The 16145-nt window shown below is 40.1% G+C and overlaps 1 protein-coding gene across 4 annotated transcripts in view; it reads right to left on the bottom strand.

Moving 5' to 3' along the window:
• Positions 1 to 11041: 11041 nt before the first annotated feature.
• The window catches only part of LOC143930362 (uncharacterized), a 204556-nt gene continuing 199452 nt past the window's right edge, over positions 11042 to 16145 (bottom strand). For all 4 annotated transcript variants that reach the window (XM_077454628.1, XM_077454630.1, XM_077454629.1 and 1 more), the window contains 2 exons: positions 15865 to 16045; positions 11042 to 12425 (listed from right to left, as the gene is read on the bottom strand). In XM_077454628.1, coding sequence (XP_077310754.1) covers positions 15905 to 16045 — 141 coding nt within the window. In that variant the 3' untranslated portion in view covers positions 11042 to 12425; positions 15865 to 15904. The remainder of the gene's footprint in view (positions 12426 to 15864; positions 16046 to 16145) is intronic.

The raw sequence follows: 16145 nt of genomic DNA, 5'->3' as shown, positions 1-16145 counted from the left end.
CTACGTCACGGGGAACCCCGGGTTTCCCCTTGCGTCAGAGGGGGGCGGGGTCAGGTGACGGGTGGCCCCGCCCTCCGTATATAACAAACGTCAGCCGCCGGAATGTCTGTAGTGTCTCCTCCACGGAGACAGAAGAAGGATGCTGCGCTGCGCTGGATGACATGAGACATCGCTGGAGATATGACCGTCCGTCGATGGATAGCAAGAGTGGATTACCGCCGCTGGAATCTTTTTTTTATTTTTTTATTTTTAATAAAGGAATTTTTCAAAAGTGTGTTTGTTTTATTTAAACATTTTTTACACTTTCTTTGTGAAATGGTAGGGGTACTTTTGTATCCCCTTACCATTTCAAACAGGGGGGGGGCCGGGATCTGGGGGTCCCCTTGTTAAAGGGGGCTTCCAGATTCTGATAAGCCCCCCGCCCGCAGACCTCCACAACCACCGGCCAGGGTTGTGGGGATGAGGCCCTTGTCCTCATCAACATGGGGACAAGGTGCTTTGAGGGGTCACAGACCCCCAAAGCATCCTCCCAATGTTGAGGGCATGTGGCCTGGTACGGTTCAGGAGGGAGGGGGGGCCGCTCTCTCGTCCCCCCCTCTTTTCCTGCGGCCTGCCAGGTTGCGTGCTCGGATAAAGGGTCTGGTATGGATTTTTAGGGGGAACCCCACGTCAATTTTTTTTTTTAATTTGACGCGGGGTTCCCCTTAATATCCATACCAGACCTGAAGGGTCTGGTTATGGATATTTAGGGGGAACCCCACGTCAAATTTTTTCTTAAATTTGAGGCAGGGTTCCCCTTAATATCCATACCAGACCTGAAGGGCCTGGTAATTGAATTTGGGGGACCCCCACGCTTTTTTTTTTATTTATTTATTTATTTTTTTATCAATGACTTTCAATGAGTGTTCTCTGTATTACGGGAGCCGACAATTCATTATAGCTGCGAGTGATTTTAAAGGACTTTTTTTCCTGCATAAATGACACTTTGTGCAGGGACAATTCTAAGCACCAGAAACATGCGCCCCTTCACAGGCATACTATAGACAACCCCCCCCTACGAAATTTAAAGGAATATTACACTTTTATTGTTTCACTTTAATCATTATTAAAATCACTGCTCCCGAAAAAACGGCCGTTTTTAAAACTTTTTTTTGCATTGATCCATGTCCCCTGGGGCAGGACCCGGGTCCCCAAACACTTTTTAGGACAGTAACTTGCAAATTAGCCTTTAAAATGAGCACTTTAGATTTTGAACGTTGGAGTCCCATAGACTTTAATAGGGTTCTAAAGTATGCTATATACTAGCTCCGTCGAATCTTCTTTATACATTCGACAGACACCATAAGCCTTCAAAGACAGATTCGACCGTGATTCATGTGGATTTTCGGACGAATGCAATTTTTGAACGAAAAATGAAATAAATAAAAACGAATTTCGGGAGTAACTAAATAAATTAAGTTTTCAGACGAAAACGAAATTCCGAAACGAAATATTTTACTCTGCACATGTCTACTACCTACTGAGGACATACATTCCAATCGAGGATATTTGAGGAGCTGTAAGATCACCGGTGGAACTATCCCGTGGTTGTTCACAGGATTAACCCTTCACACAGCACAGCATGGATTTACTTTATTTTTGCATGAACTGATATGAATTACTAGTCTTTTATGCTAATTAAGAGACACTTTTAGGAACTCCCCTTTTTTTTGGATTGTTGTCTTTTTACTGTTTGATATATTTTTCACATATCTTTATATATTTTTTTATTGTGTATTTATTTGTTGGTTTATTTTTCCTTACACAAGTTTTCTGTATACACGTTGGCACTTGGATGCACTTTCATGGACTGAGACACATTTGTTTGATTTCACGATTCTTTTGAAGTGATATTATCAGGATCTGCGTTTTTATCTGTATTACTTCACTTGCACTTTATTATGATTGTATAGATCATTTAGATTTCTCTTTTATGAATAACACTAGGAACAAGTGTATATTCTGAACACCCTACTAATCACTTGGTATAAATTTTAGCACAAAAGTTTGTAGATATAATTTAAAGTAATTTTAATCGCATAGGTGCGTCTTTTAGATTTTATGCAATTATTTATCAATTTTGTTATTAGATTTAATTAATTTTGTGTGGAGCGCAACACCATTCTTTGTTCACTTACTATCACTTGAGGGGAGGGTTTGCACCTCTGCCGGTGTTTTTTTGCTGCAACCATACCAGTTTTCTTTAATTTACCATTGTAGCGCGAGGATAACCCATTTTTACCAACAAGGGTAAGGTTGCCGACCTTATCTTGCCATCGCAGAGGGAGCAGAGGATGAGACATCTCTGGGAGGCCTTGCAGAAAGGTCTGTGCAACGCGTTCCCAGAGACTGGGAGGTTACAAACTCCTGGTCCTGGACAACGTGTTGCTGAGGCATCGGTCAGAAGGAGCGGTGGAGAAGGTGGCCGTCTGACTGATGCTTTCAGACAATTTTTTAGTCCGCAGCCCCAAGGTATGATCGGTTCCAGCACCCATCGCCAGCGTCTGATTTACATGGTGCAGGAATACCTAGGGGCAAGGTCAGACTTGGACACCTTTCCCACCGAAAATCCTCTGGCTTACTTGGTCTTGAGGATGGATCACTGGCCAGAGCTTGCACAGTATGCAATTGAGCTACTGGCCCGTCCTGCATCCAGCGTTCTTTCGGAACGCACCTTCAGTGCTGCTGGTGGCTTTGTTACCGATCACAGGGTGCGCCTGTCCACCGAATCAGTTGATCGACTGACCTTCATCAAGATGAATCAGTCTTGGATCACCCACAGCTACCAAGCACCTGAAGCTGATGTAACCGAATAATTTTTTTTGAAATACCACATCCCTTCAAGACTGCCTATGCTGATGCTGAGTGATGTTATGTTGATTGTCTATCCTCTTCCTCCTCCGCTGATATGTTGGAAGAACATTTCTGGTTCTGGTTGATGCCATCAGCCCAATTTTTCTGCCCCTGTTTAACAGGGGCGTTTAAGTACAATTTTTGATGCAATGCTTTGCAGCAGGGCTAATTCCTGCAATAAAACTAGAGTATATGGCAGAGGTTGCAGTGTGGTGGCACCAGCACCAGTGCCTAAGGCCCAATTTTTCTGCCCCTGTTTAACAGGGACATGTAATTACAATTCTTGATATAATATTTCACAGGAGGGCCCCTTCCTGTGCCCACCCAGAGTAACAGTGAGGACTTATAGTGTTGTGGCACCAGCACCACAACCACCAAAGGTCAATTTTTCTACCACTGTTCAACAATGGCATGTAATTACAATTCTTGATATAATCGTTCACAGCAGGGCGCTCCAGCGCCCACCAAGAGTCACTTTGAGGGCTTACAATGTTGTGGCAAAACCAACACCTTGTTCCGCCATTTCTGCAGAGCTTATAGGGCAGGCCCCTACTTTCAAACATCCAACTTACAAACATCTCCTACTTGCAAATGGAAGGAGACAACAGCAAGTGAGATGAAAAAAGATGGACGACAAAACAAATTATACAGGGGTGATAACCCTTCCCTATGTTTTCCAAAAAGCTTAAAAATAGTTTTTTTGACTGGAGCTACACTTTAAAAATGTACCAGTTGAAAATTACAAACAGATTCAACTTAACACAACAAACCTACACAGTCCCTGTCTTGTTTGCACCGCCTGTATACTGCTGTTCTGAGTATATAGGGCCTGGGGGCCACACGCATTTCCTTTTTTTAATATGGGTACAGGGTTCCCCTTAATATGCGTACAAGACCCAAATAGGCTGGTAATGGGCAGGGAGGGCTACCCATGGCATTTTTCTCAATGATTTTAAACCATATTGCAGGAACCAGATATAACATTAAAACCGCAAGCAGTTTTAAATGGTGTTATTTCCGTTTAATGTCATTTTGTGCAGGGACTGTTCTAAACACGGGAAAGACGTGGCACTTCACAGGCATACTACAGACACCCCCCAGGCACCATATTTAAAGGAATATTTCACTTTTTTTTTCACTTTAATCGTCATTAAAATCAGTGCTCCCGCCAAAACGGCCATTTTTAAAAACATTTTAGGCATTGACCCATGTCCCCTGGGGCAGGAGCCAGGTCCCCAAACCCTTTTTAGGACAGTATCTTGCATATTAGCCGTTAAAATTAGCACTTTTCATTTCGAACGTTCGAGTCCCATAGACTTCAATGGGGTTCTAACGTTCGTTCGAATTTGGGGTCCGTTCGAAAGTTCTGGTGCGAACCGAACCGGGGGGTGTTCGGCTCATCCCTAGTTAGAGGGAAAATCCCTCCTTTTCAAGTGAAAGCGCACTCAACTAGGGCTGTAAGTGCTTCTTGGGCAGTGCATCACCAGGCTTTCCTGGCTCAGATCTGTAAGGCTGCAACTTGGTCATCAGTCCACACATTCACCAGATTCTATCAGGTGGATGTCAGAGGGCAAGAGGATATCGCCTTCGGGCGCAGTGTACTGCAGGCTGCAGTTTAGGTCCTCCGGGCCCTTGGCGGTCTATAATTATGATCTGTGTCTCCCTCCCCTCAATATGAGCATTGCTTTGGGACATCCCACTATGTAATGAAGCTCCTGTGTCCCATGATGTATGATCAAGAAAATAGGATTTTTATATACAGCTTACCTGTAAAATCCTTTTCTTGAGAGTACATCACGGGACACAGGGCTCCCGCCCCTCTTGGGTTTTACGTGGTTTCTTATTGCTTTTCTACAAAACTGAGGTGCCTCCCATATGGGAGGGGTTATATAGGGGAGGAATTCTCCTTAATTGAGGGTTAACCAGTGTCCATTTACCAGAGGTGCCTATATAACCCACTATGTAATGAGCTCCTGTGTCCCGTGATGTGCTCTCAAGAAAAGGATTTTACAGGTAAGCTGTATATAAAAATCCTATTATATTATGAATTAATTTTGATCATGATGATTTTTTACATTTTGCTGAGATCATATTATGCATTGTGTATTTATTGAAATGTATGATTTTACTCCTGCAGCGTGTTTTTCCTATTTGCTGTTAATAGCTATTTTTATATAGTATGTCTTGTTTTAGAAATATTGATGATTATATATTTTTAAGCATTTTCTAAAAAGGTTCTTATAACCCCCTCCGCTATGTAGAGATTCTGTGCCTGTGAACTCCGTACTCCTGGTCTGCATGATGCCATTGGCTGATAACGTGAAGGGATGGGGGGTTTCAGTGTATAAGTTTATCACAATGTATGAGGGCGGTACCTGAAGAAGGAGGCCACGCCTCTGAAACATGTTGTCATCATAGCAACCGTACTAAGCTTATCAGAGGAGATGTAATTTTACCAAAAATATGTAGAAGAATACGTATCGGCCTAAACTGAGGGAAAAAAATGTTTTTTTATATATTTTTGGGTGATATTTATTATAACAAAAAGTAAAAAATAATGCGTTTTTTTTCAAAATTGTCGCTCTATTTTTGTTTATAGCGCAAAAAATAAAAACCGCAGGGGTGATCAAATACCACCAAAAGAAAGCTCTATTTGTGGGAAAAAAAGGACGTCAATTTTGTTTGGGAGCCACGTCGCACGACCGTGCAATTGTCAGTTAAAGTGACGCAGTGCCGAATTGCAAAAAGTGGTCTGGTCTTTGACCAGCAAAATGGTCCGGTCTGTAAGTGGATAAACCATTTTATTATAGTTTTTTTTTTTTTTTATGACGAAAATAAGGGTGCAGCAATTGTGCAGAATTTTTTTTTTTTACTGCTGCTGCAAAAATAAATAAAAAAAGACCAAAAAAAACAAACAGTGGTGATGCAAAAGGCAGACCACCTGCCACTCAGAAGAAGGAACAGAAAAACAAAAATCAAGAAGTCCAAAAAAAAAAGGGAACCACTGCTGATGCAGAAAGAGGAACACCTGCGACACAGAAGGGGGGTAGCAATTATGCCCTAAATGTTCTTAGTGCTGCTGCGCCACCAAAACATTAAATAAATAATAATAATAAAAAAAAGTATACCATTGCTGTGTTGACGCAGAAGGGATAACACCTGTGACACAGAAGGGGGAGTACTAATAAAGCAGCAACAGAACCTGATACTGAAAAAAAAGAAATTTATATATATATATATATGTATATGTATATATGTATGTGTATGTATGTATGTGTATGTATATATATATATATATATGTGTGTGTGTGTGTGTGTGTGTGTGTGTGTGTGTGTGTGTGTGTGTGTGTGTGTGTGTGTGTGTGTGTGTATGTATGTATGTGTGTATATATATATATATATATATATATATATATATATATATATATATATATATATATATATATATATATATATATATATATATATATATATATATATATATAAAATATTAATGGAAAAAATGGGATCAGTGGTGATGTAGAAGTGTTGCACACACCAACGCTTCATTAGCAATTAACAACACAATGTTATTCACACTACACTACACTGTGTTTATATACATATACACTGCACTGTTTTATATATTCCCTACACTACACTGTATTATATATTCTACACTAACTACCCTGCCTAATCTCCATTCATATACACTATACACGGCCACTGTGTAAGTAGCCTTATATAGTGTGGGGCGTGGACTGCCATGACACCCTGCCTTTGGCCAATCATTTCTCTCACAGCACATTGCGCTGTGATTGGCCAAAGCATACAGGTTATGTGCATGCTTTGACCAATCAGCAGTCTTCAATGCACTGCAATCTAGCAGTGCATTATGGGTTGACGTCTGTGGATGAACATCCCGCTAGCGCCCCATTAGCTTGTTTGTAATATGAACAAACGAACATCGAGCCCATCCCTACTGGCTACAGAGCAGCTCAACTGCACACTGGGCAAGCTCAGGCCATCAGTCTAGCCTTGACATCCATTAGTCAAGTGGATGGTCCATTTTCAGGATGTCCACATGCGCCCTTGACACAATGTAATCATTGAATGATCATGTGGGCTATGAGCTACCTGTGAGTGCTGCTAGCATCCAGATTTGGGTGATGCATCATGAAGAGAGACGAGAAAGCCATGCTTAGGCAGCCACTGCCACCGCTGCTCCTCCTGTTACCATCATGAGTATCTGAGGCATGTTGGTCTTGAATGAGAATTCTGCTACTCTTTGGGAAAGCCATTTAGAGGTTCCTCTGCAGAACCAGATGGCACATTTTTGTTTCCTCTATGATGTCAGTCTGAGCATTGGTAATTCCCTCTTATAACATGGATCCAAAAGAGTGTCCAACCAGAAATAATCTTTCCCCTTGATGGTCCATATCCTGGGGTCCTTATTTAGGCACTGCAGCATGAATGAGCCCATCCACAACAAATCTTGGGTGGCAGTGGAACCCCCCAGTCCTTGACATCACTGAGAGCAATGGTGTCATCAACCATCTTACCTCACCCATACACAATTACCAATGATAAGGAGGGGTAGAACATACCCCTGGAAGTCTGCTCCATGGCCTCCTCTAGACCACTGGCACCCCAACCTTCCTCCTTTTCCTTATGTTCCTCAGGGGACTGGTGCTGTCTCGCATAATTGGAGTGAGGAATATAGCAGTTCTTGAGACAAAAGTAAATCCTCCTGTTCCTACTGCTGCTACTGTGATTTCAGTGACCAGTCTATTACACAAGACTGTATATTCTCCAGCAGGAACACCAGAGGGATTGTGTCCCTGATTTCCACGTCATTGTGACTCGCCATTTTGATCACTTCTTTGACAGAAGAGACAACACAGTACACATGTCCTAAATAAGAAGCCACTAATGTGAAAACAACTGTTCCTGGGTGTTAATCTAATATCTAATATTTATCAATGAATGAATGGATTAGATCTTTATAGAATAATCGCGTTGTGTGTGTGTGTGTGTGTGTGTATATATATATATATATATATATATATATATATATATATATATATATATATATAATCTCGTCTAGATATGGATAAAGTGAAATATATGGACTTTTATATGTATGTGAAAATATACATTTTAATAATAATCTGTGCTTCTCTTTGGAGAACTAACATATGTTATTAATTAGCTCTCACCTTCCCCTATAGGGGAGAAGAAAAGTTTCACATATTCTCATATATACACAAACTTTTGCATCTTAAGAAATAAGTTCTTTATATTACAATATTTCTTGAATATGATATTAATAAGACCATTGGGTTTTCAATAAATATAATATACATACTGATTTATGTAGTATTTGATGCAGGTGTTATATTCTAATGCTTTCACACATTGTTCTTGCCCACTCCTCAGGAATGTCAATGCATAGAGACTGAACAACCCCCATCCTTGCGTGAGAAGTGGGAGGGAAGCTATGTCTCATTAGTAGGACAATGAGGCTCAGAGAAACTTTAAACCAGCCCTTTTTAAAGATAAAGTGGGGGGCAGATTTTAGGAGTAAAAGCTAGAAACAGAAACACAGTTGGGCAGACTGATTCAGGCAGACATTGAACAAGCTGCCACAGCTTCATACACACACAAAGACACACATCTGATTCAATCTTCATCTTAACCACTTTCAGACCGGACCAATTTGCTGGTCAAAGACCAGACCACTTTTTGCGATTCGGCACTGCGTCGCTTTAACTGACAATTGCGCGGTCATGCGACGTGGCTCCCAAACAAAATTGACGTCCTTTTTTTCCCACAAATAGAGTTTTCTTTTGGTGGTATTTGATTACCTCTGCGGTTTTTATTTTTTGCGCTATAAACAAAAATAGAGCGACAATTTTGAAAAAAACGCATTATTTTTTACTTTTTGTTATAATAAATATCCCCCAAAAATATATAAAAAACATTTTTTCCCTCAGTTTAGGCCAATACGTATTCTTCTACATATTTTTGGTAAAAAAAATCGCAATAAGCGATTATTGATTGGTTTGCGCAAAAGTTATAGCGCTTACAAAATAGGGATAGTTTTATAGCATTTTTATTAATAATTTTTTATTTTTTTTTACTAGTAATGGCGGCGATCAGCGATTTTTATTGTGACTGCGACATTGTGGGGGACCCATCGGACATTTTTGACACATTTTTGGGACCATTGTCATTTATACAGTAATCACTGCTATATAAATGCAGTGATTCCTGTGTAAATGACACTGGCAGTGAAGGGGTTAACCAGTGGGTGGCAGTGTAGGGGTTAAGTGTTCCTAGGGGTGTGTTACTAACTGTGGGGGGGTTGGGCTTTCATTTAGTGAACACTGATCTCTGCTCCAATCACATGGAGCAGAGATCAACGTCACTAGTTGCTAGGCAGAATGGAGAAATGCTGTTTACTCGGCATTTCCTCCATTCGGCCTCTCCGTGAGACGATCGCGGGGATGCCCGCGGCGATCGAGTCCGCGGGTCCCGCGACCGGACTCACGGGGGTCCCGACCAGCGCGGGAGCGCGCCGCCGCCGGCGCGCTCCCGATAGCAGGGCGGCATTGAATATTTGACGTACCTGTACGCCAATATGCCTGCCCGTGCCATTCTGTTGACGTACATCGTCGTGCGCTGGTCGGGAAGTGGTTAAGAATATAATTACATTACTGATATTATTTTTACATTTTGATATTGTTCTTGTAATATTTTGCTATTTTATTATTAAATCAATTTTTGAGTTTTTACATGAGAACTGAGCGGATTTTCTTGGAACTTTCCTCATCAGTATAATTGACAGAATATTGATATTAATACTGAAATAATGGTATTTTAACACCAGGACAAAATCCTTGTGTTCACAGAAATACACATTTACAGCCTTCTGATGAAAGTGTAAAAGTGCAGCATGATCAAGGTCAAGTTCACGCAGGTAGGAATATCAAAAAAAGCATGTGGCAAGCAGTTAATGTTGTTGATGAATTTCGGCCAGTAAAACAGCAGCTGGGCATGACCACAGATGGCTGCATACTTTTCCAAACTGTAAGCAGGTTGGAAGTTTTAGCCAGTTACATTGGTGCTGTCTAGGCCAGGAGGGTGGGAGTTAAAACCTTTCACGGTTCTTTTGCTTTTTGGTGGGTCATCTTGTTGGGTCTGACCCACTGGTCCTGCAGCGTATAAAAGGGATTGTGGTCCGGAGCCCAAAGTACGGGTGTGCATAGCCTGGGATTTATCAGTTTGATGACGTTCTCAAAGGAGCCAGTAGGATGCTGCATATCACTATGGGGATGTGAAGCTATCAGTACTTGGGGTTCACCCCAAAGACACTGGGGTGTCTGGGTGGAATGTGCATCATAAGGATTCACACTTGCGTGAGAGCCTTGGAAGGACTATGATTATTGGAATGCACTTTTGCAGGTATGCCAGGGCAGCACACAAGCCTGTGGTTATAGTTAGGGAATTAGGAAAGTATCACATCTTGCCTGACTGTCAAATTTCTATTTTTGAACATATTTTTCTTCTGCTCCAGCAGCTGGAGAAGAGATGCCCACCTGGTCAAGATGTAGCAGGATGGTAGGGTCGGGTTAGGAGACCTTGAGCACAGTTAAAGCTTATGCCTGGTCCTACTAGCCTTGCCCCCATTCTGACCTGTTTGACTATAAAGACAGAACTTTAAGCTGAAGTTCCTACCCGACAGCCACTGCAGACCAGCTGGGTGCCCGTGACCACCCACTTCTTTGGAAAGGTAACTTTGGTGATACATTTAAGGTTTGGTTATATATTATATAGGTAATGGCAGTTTGGTAGTTTCTAAAGACAAACTGTGGATAGCATAAAATTAACAAAATGTTTGTTTCTAATTCCTAGTAATTCAAGTAGAGCATATAGGAAATTAGATACTTTGTACCTAGTTGTTTCTCAAGATGCTACAAAATAGAACTAATTTTGAGTTCTTAATTTAAACTATTTGGGACAACACAAAAATACAGTATTTTATTTTTCTATACAACCTTTTGTAATAAAATATCCAACTTCCCCCTGAAATCTGTAGCAAAATTAAAATGGGCCATCATAGAATTTTAATAATTCAATTTCAACAGTACAATAAAAAAAACAACAATAAATATGAGAAGTTTATTAAATTAAATAAAAACTCTGATTAATAAAATATATAAGCCGTCATCATACCCGAGAAGGTCAGTTTTTGCATACAAAAAATAAAAAGGTAATGCTTAATTGCAAATCCGTGTTCATCTTCTGTACACCCACTATTGATGTTAATTTTCCAGATTTAAAATAAAAAAGTATTTTGGACCATAAATAATGTAATTAAAAAAGTATATTGTTCTACTTGAATTATTTGCAACATAATAGGCTGATGTCTATTGAAGCTTCTTAATTGGTTACAGATAAAATATTACAGCTGGGTAAGGAGCTTTTATTTTTTTAAAAAAAGGATCAGTTGTTGCTTTATAGTCTGGACTGGATGCATTCGCAGGTAAAAGGAAATACCGTAACTTTGTGAACTGGAGATAATTGGTATTATTTTTATTTTTTTTACATTCCTTCACATCATCACCGTTTTTCTAATGTTTGCTCAAAAAAGTAATCTAAGCTATTTTAAATGTGGAATGACTGTTGTTGCCAGGTGTGATGGTTGTAACTTTTTAAAAAATCCTGGCATCCTAGGAACATGAAACTGGGGGTGAGCAATTTGATGTCACAAAGGGTTTGGGAATTCTGTGTTTTACTTTGCATTTTAAATGCTGATTTTTATTAAAGGTATGTGGAATGGAGCATCAGATCTCTAGTAGAGTTTAAGGACCCTGAAGGGGTTCTCAACTGATTTCTTTGAAACCTTTGAAACTGGATTCTTATCTCAGAAAGAATGGAAGTGTGTAAAGTAATGTGTCAAAATTGGTGTCATCCAAAAAAGGTGTTTAGAGTCCTAAAAAAAAAGCATGTTTTAGTAGCTAAAGCTGCATGTCCTGAACTGTATAAAACAATTATATCCTAGAAGACAAATCAAAGTATAGAGCCGCTCCAGTCACTAGTTTGACATCCAAAATACAATGTTATAGTGTTTACTAAGCTTTGATGAGACACATTAGCTTTATTTTTTTATGTGATTCCACATAAAGCACTCTGACACAACAATTTTAAAGGTTTACCCTTAATTAAAGCAGAGAAAAGTGCACCATGGAGGTCTCTCTCAGCTTTCTCTATGCCAGCTATTTGATACATACACTATGGAGAGCTTCAAATGCCAGATAGAAAGATTAAGCTGTAAGGTTTGAGTCAGTGAAGCACCTGGGAAAGCCTTGTTGGTGTTTTGGGTTTGTGTGAGATTTTTATCATAAGTGCTTTTAGATCATCTGAAAAAAAAGGTTTTTATCTGAGTGTGAGCTGTAGTTAAATTTTATAGAGCTGATTACACCTTAGTGTTGATTTGGTGGAGATACTGGAGGCACTGGTGATAGTGTACGATTCTCAAGTGCGATCACCTGCAGAAAAAAAAACAATGACATCGAGTTGACAATAAAACAAAACAAATATACTTGATCTAGCACTCTACGTATTCATAGTTTCACAGTTTTATATTAAATGGAAACAAATTGATATTTAATGTAAGTTTTCACAGAAGTTCTTGATGTGATGTGGCATGCATCCTTAAAGCTAAAAACCTTATTTATTGTAGAGAGAGTAGGAAAGAATTAAAAACAATGTTAAATTGTTTTGCCTTTTTTTCACATTTGGGTCATCTCTCTAAATTTCCTTTTCCCTAGACACAACAGTAAGTCAAATTATATTTCTGCAAAGTGAGGGAAATCATATTTTAGGCACCCCCAGAAGAGATGCTCACTTGGGAAAATGTTCACTCTTTTAATTTTCTAGTGACAGCTCAACTTGTTTGATTTTTCCTCACGTTTGACCCCAGTAACGATGGTCAACATGACAGATAAAGAGGTTTAATCTTAACAATGGTGACACAAACGGCAATAAAACCTGGCAGGAGCTCTTCTCTTTCCCTGCTCTGTTGAAAACTAAAAAAAATGGATTTAATTTGCTGTTACTTTTAATCTTACATCGTCCATGAATTTAAAGGTGCTCTCTCTAATGATTACTTCCAATGGGTGCTCTGGTTTTCTCCAAAAAGTGAAAAACTGGTGGTTGACTTGGCATACAACTAGTGCTGCCCTGCAAGTGTTTTCCAATGCTATGAGAAGATTTCCAAGTGGTATTTATGGTGGGGAGCTTAAGGAAAGAGGCCGGGTAGTACTACGAGCATGGAGTCAACAGTAAGTAGAAAATCCAATGTGTTTTCAATTTTGAATATGTTGAATTCTTTAAAATGTCGCAAAGCCAACCAAATTTATTTGAAATTGTCAATCTGTAGACTGTCAGAAAATGTTTTATCACAAAAAGAAACTTGCTGATGGGATGCTTCTTTACTTCTGTGGTATCTATCTTTCTGGAAATAGTAGGAAATGTTTAAAACCACTGAGGTTTTTCTTGCCATCTGTATCATATTAGGAAGATTTCCCATCTCTTTTTGACCAGTAGACACAACAGCAAGAGGAAAATCTTGCCAAAGTAAGGGAAATTCCCCTCTTCGGAACAAGTGTCCTCATTGTAAGACCGTCCCTCTTTTTCTTTTCTGGCGACAACTCCAAATTTTAGATTTCCCATCTATTTCAGCTTCGGAGGCAAAGGTCATCAGGAAATACAGAGAAGTGAATTTCCTTACTGCGTACACAGACAGCAATTTAAATGAATACATAAGTACAGAGAGGTCACGTACTACATATTTTAGTGCATCTTTGCACTTCTTCTGGATGCCAGGCACCTTGACTAATCCCTCAGAAACGTTTACATGGTCTCTGCTAAAGGGACCCTAAAGAGTCACATTCAGGCACAACCTGTTACCATGTGACCAACAATGAAGCATTGGTCACCTGACCAGCACCAGTGAGTGATAACCATAACATACAAAGCCATCCACAACATCGCCCCCATCTACATAACCAACCTCATCTGCAGATGTCGCCCAAATTGTCCCCTCCGCTCCTCCAAGGACCTCCTGCTCTTTAGTTCCCTTGTTACCTCCTCCCATGCTCGCCTTCAAGACTTCTCCAGAGCCACTTCCATCCTCTGGAACTCCTTGCCCCAGTCTGTTTGATCAGCCCCTACCCTGTCCACCTTTTAGGAGATCCCTGAAAACTCATTTATTCAGGGAAGCCTATCCCACACTGACCTAACAACTACTGCCCCCGAGCCACCCCCATCAAATCATTCTCTGTAGCTATTACCTATTGTACAACCACCCCCTCCCTTTAGAATGTAAGCTCCACGAGCAGGGCCCTCCTGTACCTTTTGTATTGAACTGTACTGTAATTGTGTTGTCCCCCCCTTATACATTGTAAAGTGTTGCGTAAACTGTTGGCTGTATATAAATCGTGTATAATAATAATAACGTGAGTGAAAGAATTGCAAGGATTCAATGAAAATAACATTTGTGTTCTCTGTGCCTTATAGTACTGTAAGGTTATCAGTTTAAATGAGAATGTTGCTTATTTAAAGAGAAAACCTCGAGTTGTGAGAGAACAGTATAAAAGAATGTTAGGATGAGAGTAAAAGATAATTTTAAGAGTTAGTTCACCTTTACCAAAAAACTACCAATGCAGGTAAGATTAAAAAAAAACTATGCAGCTTTATGTAAAGTTGGATCATGCCCTTACTATAGGTATAGGTCATTTATGTACCTTCCAAGAAAGATAAAAAGAAGAAGGGGCACCAGCCTTGTGCATTATCCCAAGATAATTTATTGATAAAAAACAGTAAAATACTACTCCCAAACATGTGATGAATAAAAGGCTGTAGAAGCCACTAAAATGTGGCAATCAGTCCTGGAACCGATTATCTCTAGAGAGCAGAGGGGAAGACCTCAGAACCAGGGGTGGGACACTGGTGTAATGGTTAGCACTCTCGCCTAGCAGTAAAAAGGTTCGCTGGTTCGAATCCCAACCGTGACACTACCTGCCTGGAGTTTGCATGTTCTCACTGTGCCTGCGTGGGCTTCCTCCAGGTACTTCGGCTTCCTCCCACACTCCAAACACATGCAGGTAGGTTAATTGGTTTCTGTCCAATATGGATTGTGGGCTCCTTGAGAGTAGGTCAAAGATGTGAGTGTGCAATCTACAGGGATAGGGACAATTGTAGACACTCACTCAACTTTACTAAATATGTAACTATGTAACCACTACTGGCTGACAAATTTCAAAGGAGTAGCTTCTTCCTCAGAGCATAGCAGTAATGGCTCCTTCAACTTATTATATACATTTGTACATTGATAAGACACATCCCACGAGAGACTCAAGCCACCTCCCACTAAAAGGGGTGGTATTGTGGAGGGGTGGGAGTATTGTGATGGATGAAAGATGGCACTTAGTTCTTATTATATAGTGTGTTCATAGTAAAGCGTTTGCAACATGCAACATTGAAAATGGTAACCGCAGCATGAGTATTAAGGATGTTGTATAATGGTTTGCCATATAGTAATGCAATATATCACCCGGCTATCACACTTATGCGCAGGAGTGTTTGTTTGCTATCACTATGTACCTCCCAAGGCCTGGCTGAAAAACTCCCAGAGATGGCATCATTCCGTCCTGCCTTGTTGCCAGGACATTGCTAAAACACCCTAGCCAAATTAAACTCCCTCGTATATATTCTCTGAGGTTAGCAAAGCAGTGATAGGCGAGATAATGGACCACACATGTGAGAGGGATTTGAGAACTTGTCCCTGTGATGGTGGGGGTGATCAGTAAAGGCTGTGAGTGTCTTGGCAACATTACACAGTTTGTTTTGATCTACAGGCACCCCGTACCTGCAGTCTGTTTGGTAAAGGTGAACTAACCCTTTAAAAATAAAAATAAAACTTACCAGTATTTTCACATCCTTTAAAAACATAAAACTGATCTTCTTATGAAAAAGTCCCTTGCGGAGGACATCGCTTGGAGGTCAAATGTAAAGTGTAGCTTGAAACACTGGCAGTCAACAAGGATAAGATGATGACCAGCACATTTGAAACGATTAAAATATAGTAAGGTATATATGTACCCGTCTGAAAAAATAAATAAAATAATGGATATATAACATAGTTTAACTACATGTAACATTTATTTTGTTAAGTATAGACAGCCAGACTCTTTATTATCCACCAC

This window comes from Lithobates pipiens, unplaced genomic scaffold (assembly GCF_037356315.1).
Source record: "Lithobates pipiens isolate NorthernLeopardFrog02 unplaced genomic scaffold, aLitPip1_a1.2 Scaffold_25, whole genome shotgun sequence".
NCBI lineage: Eukaryota > Metazoa > Chordata > Amphibia > Anura > Ranidae > Lithobates > Lithobates pipiens.
This window is presented reverse-complemented; position numbering and strand designations above follow the sequence as displayed.